Here is a 19176-nt window from a genome sequence, read left to right on the forward strand (position 1 = left end):
GTGTGTGTGCCGTGGTTCTGCTCCAGGTAGGAAGAGCAGGCTCTGGGAGTGACTGATGAGATATGAGGTTTAGAAGCAGTTCTCCCTGCTCTTCCGTTTTGGTACTTGATTATTGTGTACCTGTATTTAATGCTGCAGAGTCTTAGAAGGAAATGAGGAAGATAAGGCAAAATTGATGTCTAGGTAGTTGTACTGGCCATGGAATTCGGAGCAAAATTAATGTAGAAGTTATCATTTAAAATGCAAGTAGTGAAGGGCCAGCCCCAGTGGCCTAGTGATTTAGTTCGCACTCTGCTTTGGCACAGACCTACACAGCTCTTTTAGCGACCATGCTGTCCTGGCAGCCCACGTACTAAAAAAAAGAGGAAGATTGGCACGGATGTTAGGTCAGGGTGAATCTTCCTCAGCAGAAAAAAACCCAAGAAACAAAAAAACCGGTAGTGAAAATGTGTCATTTTGAAATACTTTAAAGCATTACCTAGCTGCTTAACCGTTTCTCAGCTGAGGTGCCCATGTAAAATGTATGGGTCCATATGAACAGGGTAAGAAAGAGACAGGAGTAAAGCCATTTAATTAGATTTAATTAGTTGAGACAGCTTTACCTTAGATGAACTTTTTCACTGTTTCCTTTCAGTTTACAGTACTTGAAGCCAATGTATAAGTAAATGTTAATAGTCAAACAAAAGTTACCCATTCTTAAGAATGATTTTCTTTTTATTTTTCTAACTTAAAGATTACGTAACTGCTCTTACCAGTAATGGCTTTACTGCTGAAGACTCAGTAACCACATCCAGAGGGCTTTGGGGGAAGTTGCTTAGTTCTTTTGAGTCACTTCCACTTTAAAAGATGACGGGGCTGGCATTTGGATCCCACTTTGTTCTGGTGCTGGGCCAAGGTGAGGTGGCTGCCGGCTGCCTGTAAGTCAGCAGAGGAGGAAGGAAGTGGGTGGAGAGGGAGGTGTGGAAATCAGTGCTGAGTGTAAGTGACACTGTCCCTGGCATGTCCCTTCCTTTCCTGGCACCCCCATGCCGAGACTCAGTGCCCCCACCTACTCACAAGGGAAAAAGATCCTGATGTGCTCTCCTTTGCCAAGAGGGTGGGTTTTCTTAGGAAGTGAAGGTTCCTGAAGGTTCGCTTCATCCCAGTGTGGAAGATTGGTGCTGTCACCAGATCTTCGTCCTGAGCGCCTGCAGTGTTTGTTGTGCACACAGTAAATAGGGGACTTCTCCACTCTTTTCTTTGCCCTTATGCTTTACCTGACCAAAATTTGGTTCCCTGGAGTTTACATAGTTGTTTAGAAAGTTTGGGGTAGTCATTTCTAGCTGTTAAACTTTCTTACTGATTATGCTATTAAAATACTCACACACATGCACGTGAGCGTGCACGCACAGACACACACACGCACACTGCTTATCTAACCCCAGCCTTATAATCGGCCCCCCTGCACACTTGATGAGCCTTGCCATGAGCCGTGTGGAAGGACTGTGGTGGAATGTGGAGGTTGGAAAGGGGGACTGTGGCCTCGGCCAAAGAGCTCCAGGGTGCACGGTTGAGGGGATGGCCATCCCTGGTGCCTGCTCCTTGCTCCCATATGTGGCCCTTGCTTGGAATAGGTGAGTCATATTTTGCTGAAGAAATGAGTGCTCTGGAGGGAGTACAGCATCTTCTGTAGTCCTTGACCTGCAGTGCCATCGGAGCACTTCCCTCACCCCCTCGCTTCCATCTGGTCTCGGCTCCGAGATCTCCCTGCTGGAGCGGCCCTCCCAGCCAAGGAGGTGCACGGCACCCCCCTCTTTGCTGTCTCTCTCATTGTATGTTTCCTCAAAGCTCCATTTCCCATCTCACCTGTTACCTATTTACTGTAAACTGCCTGTCCGTCCCCTGGAGTGTGAGCTCCGGGAGAACAGGGCTGCCACCATCTGGCCTCTGCATGTGCCCTGTGCCCAGAGCAGGACCTGTCAGGAGCCAGCCGTCCCGAGACAGAGCTGAGGGCCAGCCCTGTCCAGCCACGCAGTGACAGAGGGCACAGCACAGGTTGCAGAACATGTGAACTTGTCACCTGGTTTTTACAATGTGGAGAGTCATAGACTGCCTCATAGGACTGAATGGTGAAGACATGGGAACTGCATAGCTTGCAAGAGATGTTGCTTATTAATGTTGCAAAATCACATAAATTGTTTCACTTCAAATAGGGATTGGGGATAATAAGCATTTTTTTAAAAATCAGATGCCTCTGAAGAGTTAAAGGACAAACTGTCAGTTCAGACGTGTTGCCTAACATTTAACTAACGGCAGAGTTGTGCTGAGTGGGCTGGCTAGGGGAAGTGGGTTATTTTGGAAGTGTCAGATGATTATCTGCTTATTACATTGAAATTCCCAGTTATTAACTTTTCATCCTTGGGGTAAATGTTTATTAAGGAAATCTATTACGTGTCAGGATTTTTTTCTAATAGGTTGCCTGTGTGGTTTTTAAATTAATAAACTTTACTTTTAGAGCAGTTTTAAGTTCAGCAAAATTGAACAGAATGTACAGAAATTTCTCATTTATTCCCATCCCCACCCTCCACACATGCATAGCCTCCCCCATATCAACATCCCCCATCAGAGTGGCACACGTGTTACAACCGATGAACCTACGCTGACATACCATCACCACCCAGTCTGTAGTTTATATTCGGGTTCCCTCTTGGTGTTGTATATTCTGCTGGTTTTGACGAACGCGTGATGTCATATATCCACTATTATAGTGTCATGTGGAATAGCTTCATTGCCCTAAAACTCCTCTCTGCTCTGCCTGTTCATTCCTCTCCCTCCCTCCAGCCCCTGGCAACCACTGACCTTTTTACTGTCTCCATAGTTTTGCCCTTTCCAGAATATCATGTAATTGGAATCACACAGTATGTAGCTTTTTCAGATTGGCTTCTTTCTCTTAGTAATATGCATTTAAGGTTCCTCCGTGTCTTTCTGTAGCTTAATAGCTCATTTCTTTTTCTTGGTGAGTAATACTCCACTGTCTGGAAGTACTACAGTTCGTTTATCCATTCACCTACTTGGAGGAGGACATCTTGGTTGCTTCCAGGTGTGGCAGTTATGAATAAAGGTGCTAGAAATACCCGTGGGCAGAACGTAAGTTGACAAACTGTGTGGACATAAGTTTTCAGTGCGTTTGATTAAATACCGAGAAGTGAGATTGCTAGGTCTTACAGTTGAAAGTTTGTTTAGTTTTGTAAGAAACTGCCAAACTGTGCTAGATCTTACAGTAAAAGTATGTTCCAGTTTTGTAAGAAACTGCCAAACTGTCTTCCAAAGTGGCTGTGCTGTTTTGCATTCCCACCAGCAGTGAATGAGATTATCTCTTGCTCCACATCCTTGCCAGCATTTGGTGGTGTCAGTATTTTGTATTTTGGTTATTTTAATAGGTGTGGTAGTATCTTGTTGTCTTAATCTGCAGTTCCCTAGTGAAGTATGATGTTGAACATCTTTTCATGTGCTTACTTGCCATCTGTGTATCTTCTTTGGTGAGGTGTCTTTTAAGATGTTTTGCCCATTTTTTTAATCAGGTTGTTTATTTTCTTACTGTGAGTTGGAGTTCTTTGTATATTTGGGATAACAGTCCTTTATCAGATATATCTTTTGCAGATACTTTCTCCTTGACTGTGCCTTGTCCTCTCATTCTCTTGATATAGTATCTTTTGCAGAGTTGTTTTTAATTTTAATGAAGTCCAGCTTATCCATTATTGCTTTCATGGATCATGCCTTTGGGGTTATATCTAAAAAGTCATCTCTAGACCCAAGGTCATCTGGGTTTTCTCTTATGTTATCTTCTAGGAGTTTTATAGTTTTGCGTTTTACATTTAGGTCTATGATCCATTTTGAGTTAATTTTTGTGAAAAGTTTAAAGTCTGTGTCTAAATCGATTTTTTTGGGTATGTGAATGTCCAGTTGTTCCAGCACCATTCGTTGAAAAGACTGTCTTTTGCTCCTTTGTTTTGAAAATGTTGATTTGCATTACTTCTATGGAAATTGAACACTGTGGAATTTAAAGCTTTAATGGCTCCCTCACCCCACCGTCTCCTCTCGAGCAGAGTTTTTCCTTACACACATGGCCTCCATAACCCCGCAGGGTAAGCTAGGCATCCAGAAGGCGATCTTTATCCCCCAACCCCGCAGGCATAGTCAGCACTGTAGGACGCACACTGCCAGGTCTGGCTTCATTGTGTGAAACAGAGCTGTGGTTCGTACCATTGGCTTCCGTTGTAGACTGGAGTGGACAGAATTGGGCTGCGTTCTTGTCCCTCTCGCTCATTGGCCTTGCTGCCCTGTCCTGTGACTTTATATTGTGACAGCAATTCCACTGGGTTTTCCTGTCATTAGGCCTTCATCATTTAAGGCTGCTTGAATCTTTAGGTGGTTTTGTTTTGTAAGCTATTTCTTGATAAATGTGCTAAGTTAAAATTGTATAAATTATCTTTATATAAAATCAGATTTCTGCAACAAATCAGGACTTGACTTTTAAAAATATCCTAGGAGGAAATGAACTTGTTGACCTACAGATTTATTTTGGCTCACATTTCGCTTTCTGTCTGTCCCTCTCGCTCACTCTCTTTTCTAATTTGAACTGACTGCTAGCCTTAGGAGACTGCGCAGTGTAGCCAGATTTCTAGCTGCTCTTTAAAAGTCGGAAGATAGGAGCGCACTGGTGTGTATTCCCGTGTGTCCCTGCTCTCCCACCTCCCCGACCTGGTGCGTTCCCCTACCCTGCCCTGTAAGGTGGTTTCTAGTTTTATTTTTGTTTTGGTTTGTTTTTTGGTGATCACCTAGACTGCCGCTTAAATCAGTGTATCATATAGATTTTTGGGCAGGTCTGAGAGCTGGTCTGTGGTCGCACGCTGACCGGAGGGAGGCGGGAGCTCTGTGAGGGGACGTGTAAGTGGAGGCCAGCGGTGTCTGCAGTGAGGAGTGTTTTAGAGAGGGCCCTGCGTAGCCATCCCTCGTGGGCAGCCCCGGGACCGGGGTTGTGCTGCCCACTGCTGTGCCCTGTCTTGTGTGCATGCTTGTCCTGTCCCCAGATGTGGCCTCTTGAATTTTCCCTGCCTTTACTGTGAGTGTCCTGTAAGTATTTGGTGCCACATTTGCTCGTATAAATGTGGTTCTGCATACATTCATTCTTCATAACGCTGCCACATTTGCTGCTTTCTCTATGAAAAAGAAGAAAGTGATGCCTGGAAAGCTCAGGTGACTCCCCCAAGGTCACGTTAGTAAAGAGGTGAGAGAGGAGTTCAGATTTGGTTTTCTGACTGTGAGTAAGGGCCCTCTCCTCCCCCCGCCATCGCTATTGAGGGTTCAGACCACGGAATGCTCACTTGCGGACAGTTGATTTCAGCTTAATTACTGTGCTTATTGTCTTATGTTGAAGTCTTAAATTACTACCAACAGTTTTCGTTTTACTTCGCCAAGCTTAATTCTCAATTATTTTGAAGTGCATCAGACTTCTCTAAAAGGTATTTAGATTTCAGAATTTGACACTAACTGTTCAAGACACATTCATATAGTTCTCATTTTTTACCACCAGAGACCCAGCTTAATTCCCATGAAGAGTTTACTTTTTTGAATGGAGTCTTTAAAATACAAAGTACCTAATCCTTTAATTTAATTGGATGAAAGTTGGCAAAGCCTACACAAAACTAATTAGGAGAGCCCTAATAGGGACATGTAGGATAACCATATGTCCTGAGAACTGGGAACAGGCCCTGTTTGTGCTAGTAGTCTTGGCCTAATTGTTAACAGACTCCGTCTTTCATCTCAAAAGGTCCTGCTTCAGACAATAAATTTTCTGGAAAACCTACCTGTAGATGTATAAGGATGTTAATTTAAAACCTATGAAGATGGTTATTTTGAAACTACCATCAGTTATGGTCTCTTCACATTTAAGCAACCTATATTTTCCTTGAACCAGTTTTCAGGACAAAATGATAGGAAAACAAATTCTCTGCAATGAATTGAAACCCTGTATAAATCAGAATTAGAAATGGCTGTTGATCTAGAGCAGTGATAATCTGTTGATGTGGCTGAAATATGTATTTAATGAAGGCCATTCATGTAAACAGTTGATGGGCAGAACCATGACCTAATGAGAATGTTGGCCTTCGTTGCAGAGGACAAGCAGGACGTTTGCTAATGAAGACCGTAGAAGGTATTTGTGAACTGAAGATTAGATGTGGGTAGTTGATGGTTATTCCCAGCTGGGCTAGAAGTTCCTGGGAATAGCGTGACCTTGATATTTATTAGCCCCTCTCGGATTTACCGTGGAATGACTCAGAGTCCTGAAACATCTCACAGTAAAGGAAATGGCTTTGCTGGAGTCCAAGATTATGTGGGTACTTTTCAGAACAAAGATTAAGGGCTGTTTTACGGACGCTGGAAATTAAATGAAACCATCAGTGGTACTGTATGCATCTTAAAAGGGCTTCTTCAGTGCATTTTTTTAAGAGAGGAATAACCTTGTGATTATTGAATAACCTGATGCATTGATTTGTGCTTTCTTCTGCAGTACTTTTTAACTTTCCACTTTATAATATTCTTCCAAATAATATGCCAAATTGTAGGTCATTGAAATACTTTATAATAATAAAATGCTCTTAAATTCTAAATTTGGTACTATTCAGAAAAAAATTTTGTAAGAAAAAAATTACATATTTGTTAGCCCTCGAATTACTAAAATTAACTCTTATGAATCTCATATCCTTAACTATTTTTATTTGTAGCAAAATTGGAGGCTTGGTTTTATAGGATGGCAACAGTCCCTTGTGATGTGGTGTTAGCCTTTCCTGCTCCTAGTGCAGTTTGATTCACTGCAGGTAGAAGAACCCTGTGCCGTTCTGATCTGCACCTTCAGCCGCGTCAGGTGGCGGGGTAGAAGAACCTCAGGGCACGACGTCAGAATTGTACGTGGCTGGTTCTAGAATGGACACATAACATCTTAGAACTCTTCACCTTGCAGGAACCCCTAGTACAGTACAGTCATTTTACAAACGCGAAACTTCACACCCAACACGTTAACTGACTCGTCCAAGGTCTTTCAAATTCTTTGTGGCATAAAAGCAATAACTTATTTCTTAATCTTTATTCTTTAAGTTGTTACATTCTAAACTTTTTTCCAGAGAAGTAATAGTTTTATTTCTATTACCCAAAAATTGCTAAACACTTACTTTAGTCTGTGATTATACCTCTTAAGGATTGTGGACTTCATTCCTGTTGAATCCAGGAAATTGCTTGGTGTTCAGAAATTAAATCTTACCTGCTTAGCAGGGGATGTTGTGAGCAGCAAATTGGCTGTGATATGAAGGAGAGAGGGACAATGGATAGAAGATACAGGTGTTCAGCTTGATGACCCAGCTGTTTCTCATTGAAGTGCCTAAAAGCAAAATGGTTCAGTTTTGTCTCGCCCACAGCATGCCTTCTTAAATGCAACCAGGCATCTTTAAAGAAAAACAAAAGGTAGGAAAAACCCAAATGGCAGCAGAGAATCCAAAGTATAAACAAAGACAGTTTGAGGAGAATTTGCAAGGGATTCAAAAATCAAATGTAAATGCCTGAAATACTGCAAAGGCAGAAATGAGATACAGAAGCACTAAGATCCCTGTATGTGATCAGGTGGAGAGAGTGACTTGGAATAAGAGTGCAAAGCAGAGAGGTGAGTGGGTGGGGGGCCGTTGCACACTCACAGCCAGGGGTGCCCCGGAGGTCTGGGCCAGGGCCATGGAGCTGCTGGGGCCACTGCTTCTCCCACCCACCTCCATTTCAGGAATCACAGATGATTTCTAGATCATTCCTCCCTAACTTGGCCTTAATATCTCATTGACATTTTTGCTTTGAATTGTATTTTATATTCCCTGTTCTTGATTTTCAAGGTGATTTGTAACCTACATTTCTCTCAAAAAATTTTTCTCTGAACTGAATTTCCCCCTCTACTTCTCCTCTCCCACCGCATCGGGGGTGAAAAGGAAATAGTTCCTTACCTCTACCCCAAAACCACTTCTCATAAGGCTTCGTACGGAAGTTGAGGGCGGTTGCCAGATGTGCTCAGTGACTAACGGGGCCACCTGAAGCTGATTTGGGCAGAGTCTTGGTGTCACCGTTAATATCCTTATGTGGAGGTGCACGTCCTCACCTGTTACATTTGATCTCATCTGTAAAGGACTGAGGTCTGTATTTGCCCTTTTACAGAGGGAGCTATTTAATTGGCGTTTGTTTAGATTTTTCTGAAGAGCTTTTCTTAGATTTTCCCTCCAGTTGGGCAGGTGGGTAGCTTGTCTAAAGCATTTATTTTGTAGCTATGTTAGTGCACTACGTTAGTCCTTTGGAGTGAGGTGAGGGGACACTGGCCAGTCTGGGCATAAACTTGGCCTTATTTTTAAATTCTTTTTGTCCAGTGCTTCCTCCCTCAAACACACACACACACACACACACACACACACACACACTTTTGTCTTGCAACTGATTTCTTCTTCATAAATTATATTCATTTTTGGTTTTTTTACCTTTCCAGTCGAACTTTTGGAGTTTAGCCACAAGGTGCCCAGAACACCTTTACTATACTTTAAAACTCTGTCTGTAATGGTTTCAGGGGGTTTTAAGGTTTTCATCTGCCTGTTAGTCACTAATTGTCTCCTCTTCGTCTTTATGCCTTCAGCACACACAATCTGTGTTTCAGGTAAAGCTTGCCTCGACTTCAGTCACTGTGAAAGTACTGGCCACAAATAGCCTCTGAAACATTTTGAGAAACGTATTCCTGAAAGTGTTTGGGGACTTGATGTCCTAGCGAGTGTGTAAGAAGCAATCAATCATGCAGAGAAGACCGTGCGCTCCACAGAGCACTCCATCGGCGCTCGCTCTCCTGTGGGGTTTTGCTAGCCAAGAATAAAATGTGCAGTCATATATTTGCTCTTCTCGGGAGTGAAAAACAAAGGACAACTACATCCTTTGTCTGGAAGGGTATTTTCTTTAACATGTACAGTGGAGTTTTACATTTTAAAATATTTCCTGGTCAGAGGAGCGAGCCCAGCCTTGTCCCTGGATGTTATTACCAAGTACATGTATTGTATCAGTCAGTCCTCATTAGCTGTGTTCTTCTGCATTGAAATTATTCAACAACTGCTTGGTACTTGCTGTGCTTAACGACTTGACTGTTTGCCGTGAAATCATCACATATCTATCGCGCATCTTGTAATGTGTCGGGCACTGAGCTAGACTCTGGAGGTAGAGACAGTGAGCCTCCGAGCTCTCTTCCCCTCAGTCTGCTGCAGAGCTCTTTGTCTGAGTCTGTTTGGGCTGCTGTAACAAAAACACCATAGACCAGGGGCTTGAACGGCAGACATTTACTTCCACACAGTTCTGCAGGCTGGAGGTCTGAGATCAGGGTGCCAGCATGATCTGGTTGTGGTGAGGGCCGTCTTCCTGGTTTAGAGATGGCTCTTTTCTTGCTCTGTCCTCCCATAGTGGGGAGAAAGTGCTCTGGTCCCTTCATCCCCTGATAAGGGTACCAATCCCATCATGGGGGCTCCACACACATGGCTTCATCTAAACCCAGTTACCTCACCTCCAGGCACCATCACATTGGGGTCAGGGCTTCAGCATGTGAACTGGGGGACACAGATACTCAGTCCATAGAACTCTTCTGTGGAACTTCCTTGCCCTGTCGTTCTGAGGCTCTCTCCTGTTGCCTGTGTTGTGCCCCTTGTTTTCTGGATCCTATGTCATCATCTTTCTAGATTTGTTCCCTCATTCTAGAGGATACATCCTCTTCCTGGGAAAGAAGGGATTTGAGGTAAAATTGAGTCCTTGAATACCTGAAAACATCTCTTCTCCCCTCTTCCTTGGTGGACAGTTTTGCTGGGAAGAGAATTCTACATTGAAAATAACTGTCACTCCTTCCACCTTTGGGCATTGCTCTCTGTCTCCCAGTAGGTTGTGTTCAGTGCCACTCAATTTCTGATTGATTGTAAATGGCCTTTCTTCTCCTCTTTGGAAGTTTTTAGATGGTTTTGTCTGTGGTGTTCTGAATTTGTACACTTGGTACTGGGCACTTGAGGGTGTAATTGAGGCACCTGAGTCCTTTAGTTCTGGACCCATTTTTTATACAGTTATTTTATCCACTGTGCTTTCTCTTTCTAGAATGAATACTTTTATGTTGTCCATTTCTGTTTCTGTTTTATGGGATAGTCTTCAGCTTTATCTTCAAACCCTACTCTTCTTTTTTGTCTTGCTATTTTATGTTTAATTTCAAGAGATTTTTTCTCTGATTTTCTTTTTTTTTTTTTAAAGATTGGCACATGAGCTAACAACTGTTGCCAGTCTTTTGTTTTTTTCCTGCTTTGTCTCCCCAAATCCGCCCCCTCCCTCACCTAGTTGTATATCTTTGTTGCAGGTCCTTCTAGTTGTGGCAGTCTGATTTTCTTTTTTATAGTATTGTTTTTGTGGCATGGATACATTCTTCTCTTTGAATACATTATAGTTTTGTTTTTGTTGTTGAATTTTTCTTTTGTTCACTTGCATTGTTTCTTTTTCCACCAAGCTTTTTGTTTCTTTGTTTTGTCTCCATCTTTCCTGTTGGAAGGAGCCCTCTTTCAACTGCCTGAGGGTCCTTGGTTGTTGATTGTCATTTAAGAGTAAAGCCTTGAAAAATTAACTGGAAACTCTGCAGGCAAGTTTTTTTGGTTTTTGTTTTGTTTTGTTGGGGGGTTTTTTTGGTGAGGAAGGTTGGCCCTGAGCTAACACCTGTACCTGTCTTCCTCTGTTTTGTGTGTGGGATGCCACCACAGCATGGCTTGATGACCATTGTGTAGGGCCATACTCAGGATCCAAACCCACAAACCCTGGAGCATACCAACTTAACCACTATGCCACCAGGCAGGGCTCAAGATTTTTTTAACTACTATATTTACTGTAGTGATACAACTTTTTGCCTGATGTCTTTTGTTGGACTCTAGATCTCTATGGGGCTATTTAGTTGATCCAGAAAAAACGCTTCCGGTCTTCTACTCAGGATGAGGAGTGGAGGATAAGTGTTCTAGGAGCCAGTTGAGAGATGAGGGCTGGCATTCCTACTGTTTAGACTTTCATCTCCCCCATATTGTCAGCCTGGAACTCATCCCTACTCAGGTGTTCAGATTTCATTTCTGGAGAAACCAAACTTCAGATGTATATGATTATCGATGAACTAACCCCAGAGGAGTGAGGGAAAATGGGAAGTTATTTAGGAATAACTAATGTAAATGATGAACATATTTAAAAACCTCCAATATGTGCTACTAGCCAGTCCCAGTTTAGTTACAACAATTGGTAGGCAGTCCTACGTGTATTTTGTCAACAGCTCCATCATCTAAATGGTAGAGTAACTTGGAGGGTGTCTTTGAAGATACTGGGCATCTGCCACCACCCTCCTTCCCCGCCCCTGGGGTGGTGCTGGGGGAGGGGAGTTGTGCCCTGGCTGTGTAGGGAGGGAACGTGGGACCTACTGTTCCGTGTTCCCAGTTCCTCCAGGCTCCCTGTGCGCAGCACTGGCCTCTCCCCCACCTTTCGCAGCAGTGGTATCTTTCTTGGGATTCTGAAGGGTAAATTTTATTACTCTTCAGAGCAGCCTGTTAGATTTTATCTTCCTTCACTCACTTCATTTTCTCAGAATGTGAGGGCATCTCTTGTCTGCTGTGTCTCCTCCCATGTTTTGGTCCTTATGGGTTTATTCCTTTTATATGTCTTTATTCTCTTTTTAAGAGATATTTGAAAAGAGAGAATCATGAGTTCTCCCACTCATATTATAGCCATAAGTCTTTGATTTATATTTTAGGAAGACCATTTTTGCTGCTATGTCGAGAGTGGAATTGAGGGAAGAACAGAATTCTGCAGGGAGACGGATGGGAGGCTGAGGCATAACCAGCCGGGCGAGAGAAGAGCAGGGTCTGAGATACCCAGGGAGATGGAATTGGCAGCATGTGCTGTGTGCAGGGGGAGAGGAAGGAACAGCACCTGTTTCAGATTGTTCTGACCTAATTTTAGAAAGCAACTTGTAAGTCCAAATTGATGGCTCAGTGTGTTCAATCGACGGCTCAGTCAGTTCCAAGTCATCTTGGAAATGGAGGAACCTTTAAAAAAGAAAGTCGTAGTTCTTCATGCTCATTGTTAAAAATTTGGAAATAAGCAGACAAAATGGAAATAATATGTAATTATAAACATCTGTAAAATCTCTACCAAAATTATCATGCAGCCTTCCATCACGGGGCGTGCAGTAGTAGTTTTGCTAGTCCCCAGTCTTGGAGCGCAGAGGTTGTGACTCATTTGTCTGCTGCGGCCCCTTGTGTAGCCCTCGTCACACAGGTGGCATCCTCAAGGGGCGTCGTGGGGTCTCAGGTTGTAAGGCTACCCGTGTTAAAGCTGGAAGAATGGCCTCGCAGGCATTCCCTTGTTACTGCTGGGGCACGTGACGGGTGAGGGATGGAGCGCGGGAAATGACTGTTCGAAGTTTTTACCACCTGCAAAAACCTTTTCCTCAGTCTTTGTTCATGGCTTTCAATCTCCAGATGACACTCACTTGTCACCCTGTAGCCGTGCAGGTTGCACCCCGGAATCAGCCCAGCCGGAAAATGCATAGTGGGAAGTTCTCATTAAACTTCTTCCGTGTGACTCACGTAAAGAGTGAAGTAGAAGGATAAAATTATTATGCTCCGTATGGTCGTCATCCGAACCTTGCCATGGGGCATTTATTTTACTGTCGTTTTTCTCAGTCGTCGCTGTGGCCCATCCATCAGGGCTTGGAGGGGTTCAAGCATCAGTTGCTTCATGCCTTCTCTCAGTAAATCAAGTGTTTGAGTTTTGCTGTCCCCTAGTTTACAGTAGGTGACAGAAGAGGGATGTGAAGTTCCCAGTAACTCAGTGCTGCTGTGTGCTGTGTGCAGTACATTGAGAGAAAAGCGAGCAGACCCTGCCCGCGCTTGGGTGAGCGCCCCACGTGTCCTGGTGCGTCTTAGCCCCCGGAAAAGGCAGTGCTCTCTCCAAGGTTAGAGGCACTCTGCTTCCTCTTTATTTTAAACTTGACTGCCCTTTCTAATGAACTGTAAAATTTGGAAATTATTGCACTGGATGATTCATGTACATGTCCCATATGCTGATCATGGACAACGGGGGAAGCAGAGTCGGAAGCAGTGAGTGCATTTCAGAGGTGTTGTAATTCCATGCTAATTCCTACCTAGAGCAGACTTCACACGTGCGGGGAGAGGAAAGGGTGGAGTTCAGCAGGTCAGCGTCTGTCAGACTCAGGCTCCATGGGAATTCTGGGAGTGAGTGAATGTGCGTGCAGCCCCTGCACAGAACCTGGCAGGCAGTCCAGCCCCTCTTTCTTCTTTTAAGCTATTCTTTGGAAGTATTTCCCTCTTTTTTCCTCTTCTTGTCTTTATTTATTAGCAGCTTACAGTATTGTATAGAAATGGAAAATGGGGTGTAAAAATGCTAATCTGTATCTTTCTGTTTTATGGTGGTTACAATGGCTCAGAAGAAAAAGTTAAAAATATGACTGTCCAGGGGCTGCCCCGTGGCCGAGTAGTTAGTTCACGCACTCCGCTTTGGCGGGCCAGGGTTCGCAGGTTTGGATCCTGGGTGCGGACCTACACGCTGCTTGTCAAGCTGTGCTGTGGCGGCGTCCCACATGGAAGAACTAGAATGACTTACAACTAGGATGCACAACTACGCACTGGGGCTGTGGGGAGAAGAAAGAAAAAGGAAGATTGGCAACAGATGTCAGCTCCGGGCCAATCTTCCTCACCAAAAAAAAAAAAGAGGCCTGCTAGCAGAGGAAGGGTGGACCCAGCAAGCTAAGGATGGGATTCCTGGAGTCAGTGGGGGAAATGTTTCTGGATGGGGAGTCTTCCCAGGGCTCCACAAATCATTCCATGTTGGGGAGCACCCGTGTCCCCCCAAGTAAAGTGGGCTTCATTTATTCTTAAAAAAAAAAAATGACTGTCCAAAGACCAATAAGTTCTCTCTTGAAATTCTTATCACCCTTATCAAGAGTTAGTATGTAACAATTCGAACAAGAACCAAAACCGAACCACAAATGAAAGAAACAGGACTAATTTAGCTGATACCAACCTCAAGTATTATTTTTACTAAACATTTTTTGCAAATTTTTATTCTTCTTTCCATAAGGCTTGGTAGGCGTTCATCATCTCGTTGCTCGAATGAACTGGGGAATTAAGTGTGTTCCCTGCCTGACTGGAGGGAACACAGACCTCCCCAGCATGTGATGGACCTCAAGCTGATGTTCCCTCACACCTGTATCGTAGGACAGAGGGAGAGTTGGTGAAATAATGAGCTGCCTTGCCTTCCCTGCCTTCAGCTCAGCTGACTTTTTCTGAGCCCTGCATGCGCCGGCTCTGTGTTGGTACTGGAGACCCCGTGCTGGGCAGGCAGACCCTCCTCCCGCCTGCACAGAGGCCACGGAGGGGCACACCTGACACAAGGAACAAGCAGGCATTTAAAGGATTTTCAGAGTGCACACTTCCAGCTGCCTTGCAGAACCTTGGTTTCCCCTGCAGCACGTCCCTCCAGATGGCAGGCCTCTTCCTGCGTGTGAACGGCTTCCTTCTCTCTAGCTCCCCGGAGCAGTGCTAATCCTGTGCGCAGGTCGTCCTGCTGCACTCCTCTTTACTCCATCAGATGCAGTTTATTCCAAAACAAGGGCAGCCGCAGGGGCTGCTGTTCCAGATAGATGGCAGCTCCCATTGGTTGCTAGTCTTCAGTGAGGGCACTGTGCCTCTTAGGTCCCTGTCAACAGGCTTGGTGGGCCCCAAGGTGGCACTCTCTCCCAGGTATGCTGACTTGGTGCACTCTGATTCATGATTACACTTTTTCTTTATGGGAAGAGTTTTTCATAATTCTGTTTCCTGCAGAATTATATTGGCCAGCTTTACTAATGAAGTCTTATTTCTTTCAGCAGTTTGTAACTGTTCTTCTCATCTCGTTGGACTGCTGTAGATGGGGCTTTGTCTAGGGCCTTTTGTGTGTTATGGCTCATTTACAAAGATTTCTAATAGTGACATTTTTTTAGGGTCTGCAGGCATGTAAGGAAATAAAAGAATGGGGGACACTCAGTCGTGTAATGCTAAAATAGCAATCTTTTTTTTCTTAACAGATGCAGCAACTTTTTTATGAGAATTACGAGCAGAACAAAAAGGGGTACATTAGAGATCTCCATAACAGTAAAATTCACCGAGCCATCACACTGCACCCCAACAAAAACCCGCCCTACCAGTACCGGCTCCACAGCTACATGCTCAGTCGCAAAATAGCCGAACTCCGCCACCGCACCATTCAGCTCCACCGCGAGATCGTCCTGATGAGCAAATACAGCAACACCGAGGTTCATAAGGAAGACCTCCAGCTGGGGATCCCTCCTTCCTTCATGAGGTTTCAGCCCCGCCAGCGAGAGGAGATTCTGGAGTGGGAGTTTCTGACTGGGAAATATTTGTATTCGGCTGCAGATGGCCAGCCCCCTCGAAGAGGGATGGACTCCGCCCAGAGAGAGGCCTTGGATGACATTGTCATGCAGGTCATGGAGATGATCAATGCCAACGCCAAGACCAGAGGGCGCATTATTGATTTCAAGGAGATACAGTATGGCTATCGCCGCGTGAATCCCATGTATGGGGCCGAATATATCCTGGACCTGCTGCTTCTGTACAAAAAGCACAAAGGGAAGAAAATGACGGTTCCTGTGCGGAGGCACGCGTATTTACAGCAGACCTTCAGCAAGATCCAGTTTGTGGAGCACGAGGAACTGGATGCCAAGGAATTGGCCAACAAAATCAATCAGGAGTCTGGATCCTTGTCCTTTCTCTCGAATTCCCTGAAGAAGCTTGTTCCCTTTCAGCTCCCCGGGTCGAAGAGCGAGCACAAAGAACCCAAAGAGAAAAAGATAAATATATTGATTCCTTTGTCTGGACGTTTTGACATGTTTGTGAGATTTATGGGTAACTTCGAGAAGACATGTCTCATTCCAAATCAGAACGTCAAGCTTGTTGTTCTGCTTTTCAATTCTGACTCCAACCCTGACAAGGCCAAACAAGTTGAACTCATGAGAGATTATCGCGTTAAGTACCCTAAAGCTGACATGCAGATTTTGTCTGTGTCTGGAGAGTTTTCAAGAGCTTTGGCCCTTGAAGTAGGATCTTCCCAGTTTAATAATGAATCCTTGCTCTTCTTCTGTGACGTTGACCTCGTGTTCACTACAGAATTCCTCCAACGATGTCGAGCAAATACAGTTCTCGGCCAACAAATATATTTTCCAATCATCTTTAGCCAGTACGATCCAAAGATTGTTTATAGTGGGAAAGTTCCCAGTGACAACCATTTTGCCTTTACTCAAAAAACTGGCTTCTGGAGAAACTATGGGTTTGGCATTACTTGTATTTATAAGGGAGATCTTGTCCGAGTAGGCGGCTTTGATGTTTCCATCCAAGGCTGGGGGCTTGAGGATGTGGACCTTTTCAACAAGGTTGTCCAGGCAGGTTTGAAGACGTTCAGGAGCCAAGAAGTAGGAGTAGTCCACGTCCACCATCCCGTCTTCTGTGATCCCAATCTTGATCCCAAACAGTACAAAATGTGCTTGGGGTCCAAAGCATCAACATATGGGTCCACACAGCAGTTGGCTGAAATGTGGCTAGAAAAAAATGACCCAAGTTACAGTAAAAGCAGCAATAATAATGGCTCAGTGAGGACAGCCTAATGTCCAGCTCTGCTGGAAAAGACGTTTTTAACTATCTAATTTATTTTTCAAAAATTTTTTGTATGATCAGTTTTTGAAGTCCATACAAGGATATATTTTACATGTGATTTTCTTACAAAGGACTCCTTGAAGATCGAGCTTTTTGAACAAAAATGTGATCATGTTTGCCTTTGAACACATTTTCTTGCTGAACGTCATGTAGCAGACTTGCTTCACTAGGACTTGAAATGTACCTGATGAACAAAACTTTTTTTTTCATTTCCTTTTCAGACCCCTTTGCTGTAGTCCTATGGCAGAAAACGTGAACGATCCTGCAAAGTATTATTGTAACAAAACACTGTAACTCTGGTAAATGTTTTGTTGTAACTGTTAACATTGCACAGATTCTACCTTTTGTCTTTTTTATGACTTTTTTTTTTAAGCCGTTTCGTGTTCCAGTTGTAAAATAAGGAAATGTGATAATAGCTGTATCGTCATCTTCAGGAGAGCTTTCCAAAGTTGATTCTTTCTCTCAAACTTGGGTTTGTTGTCATGGAGGTTTTTTGAAGCAGAGGGAACAAGGAAGGCACAGTGAGGCCATGGATGCCCTTGTGATTCCTGTAGCCTGAATGGACCTGGCATTAAATTCCCAGAAGGCTTTGGCATTTTCTGTCTTCCTGACCCTTCTCTTGAAAGGGTCAAGTATTAGTACTTAGAACAGCAAAGAAGAATTATTGTAATAAATCTTATGTGCGCAAGCTAAAACAAAAAAACCCACCCTCATGAAAGCATTGGGGGAGATGTATTGGTTTGTTCCCTTCACCCTTCTGTGTTACGTTGGTGGAAATGGTTATTTCATTCTTTCATTGCTGTTTTGTTTTCTCCTTTGTATCTGAAGTACCTTTAATTTATTTAATATCCGTTGGTTAGAGCACTGCCGTTTCTGGAGTCCCTCTTAGTTACTGGTATTTATGTGTATTGGGCGTGTGTTTAGTATGTTTTATTTGCAGTAAAAAAACTGATCTCCAAAGATTTCCTTTTGTAAAGTCTTTTCCCCCCTCGTTAATTTTTACATTCCTTACTGTTTTACTAAATATTAAGTGTTCTTTGACAATTTTGGTGCTCACTTGTGTTGGGGACAAAAGTGAAATGAATCTGACATTACATCAGAAAGTTTTAAAGTTTGTTTTAAACTCACAGATCAAACGTGCCTTAATAAATTTTTTTTTCATTTAGATTTCAAACAGTAACAGATTTGCCATTTTAATATACATCATTGGAGATCTGCTTACTTGTAAATAGCCTGTTGCTCATTTGGAAAAATAAACTAGTAAACAATATTTTTCTATTGTACTTTTCAGATCCATTTTGTCTCATTACTCCTGTTTTAGCTGAAGAATTGTATTACATTTGGAAAGTAAAAAACTTAAACACTGATTCGTAAAGTTTCTTGAGTTCTTTAAGGGGAATATTGATGTTGACTGCAGTTTGGGAGTGAGATGAAGCTAACTTTCAAGGGCCTCTTCCTCTCTGTTTTCCTAGAATGAGCTTGTCCTTTGTTCCTGTTCACTTTGCCCAGTCGTGTTCTCTGGAACAGAGATCTTCAAACCAGGTCCGAGCCTGGTCTGGCTCCTTGGTACAAATGTGCCTCTCAGGCCCCATGGTGGACCTCCTGGTGCATTAGAATCTGCATTTTAACAAGTACCCACGTGATGCTGTCAGTTGCACGGACGCTCTCAGAGTTTTAGGATAGATCTGGCTACAGGATAAATTGCATGCAGTTGAATCAAAAAAGTAAGATTTTTGATGCCAAGGTAGCAAGCTTTGTGGATGCGAATTACACTCCCAGGACAGGTATTTACTGTGTAATGACAGTTAAGACCCAATATAATGACATTGTGCTCACAGTAGGAATTGCTGTCCTTCAGCCTAATTGCCATTTACTTTGTGGGAGTATTTAGTTTTTCCTTGGGGAAAAAGCACATTTTTATTCTTCAGTAAGGAAGAGCACAATATACATCTTGATGCCCAAGAAAGTTAAATTCTCTCCTGTTTATCATAGTAGAGAACTACATAAGGAGTTGGGATGGGGTGCGAGCGATAGCTTCATCGTTGGAATGTCTGTCCATGGTGACTTTGTTCAGATTGACCATTTCCTTCCTGCTTGCACTCTTGCTCAAGTCTTTTCCTCTTCCTGATGTCAGGGTTGGTGCTCATGAAGGTAATGCCTTCCCTTCATCTGCGTTCAGGCTCCAGAGATGTGGTGGACCCCTCATTCCAGGTCCCCTCCCCTGCTAGTGCCATGTCTGGACTCTGTGCCCACTGCTTTCCGGGTTCACCCTCCCCACCTCACCCCCTTGGGTACTCCTTGGTCCCTCTGCCGGGGCCCCTCTTCCTAAAGCACCCTTCCAAATCAGCAGCCC

At 43.7% G+C, this 19176-nt stretch overlaps 1 protein-coding gene across 1 annotated transcript in view; it reads left to right on the forward strand.

The window, feature by feature from the left end:
• CHSY1 (chondroitin sulfate synthase 1) overlaps window positions 1–18188 on the forward strand; it is a gene marked incomplete at its 5' end in the record, with an annotated part of 71487 nt that extends 53299 nt beyond the window's left edge. The window contains one exon of the mRNA XM_046652770.1: window positions 15182–18188. Coding sequence (XP_046508726.1) covers window positions 15182–16774 — 1593 coding nt within the window. The remainder of the gene's footprint in view (window positions 1–15181) is intronic.
• Between the last annotated feature and the right edge of the window lie 988 nt (window positions 18189–19176).

This window comes from Equus quagga, chromosome 2, assembly GCF_021613505.1.
Source record: "Equus quagga isolate Etosha38 chromosome 2, UCLA_HA_Equagga_1.0, whole genome shotgun sequence".
Classification (NCBI taxonomy): Eukaryota; Metazoa; Chordata; class Mammalia; order Perissodactyla; family Equidae; genus Equus; species Equus quagga.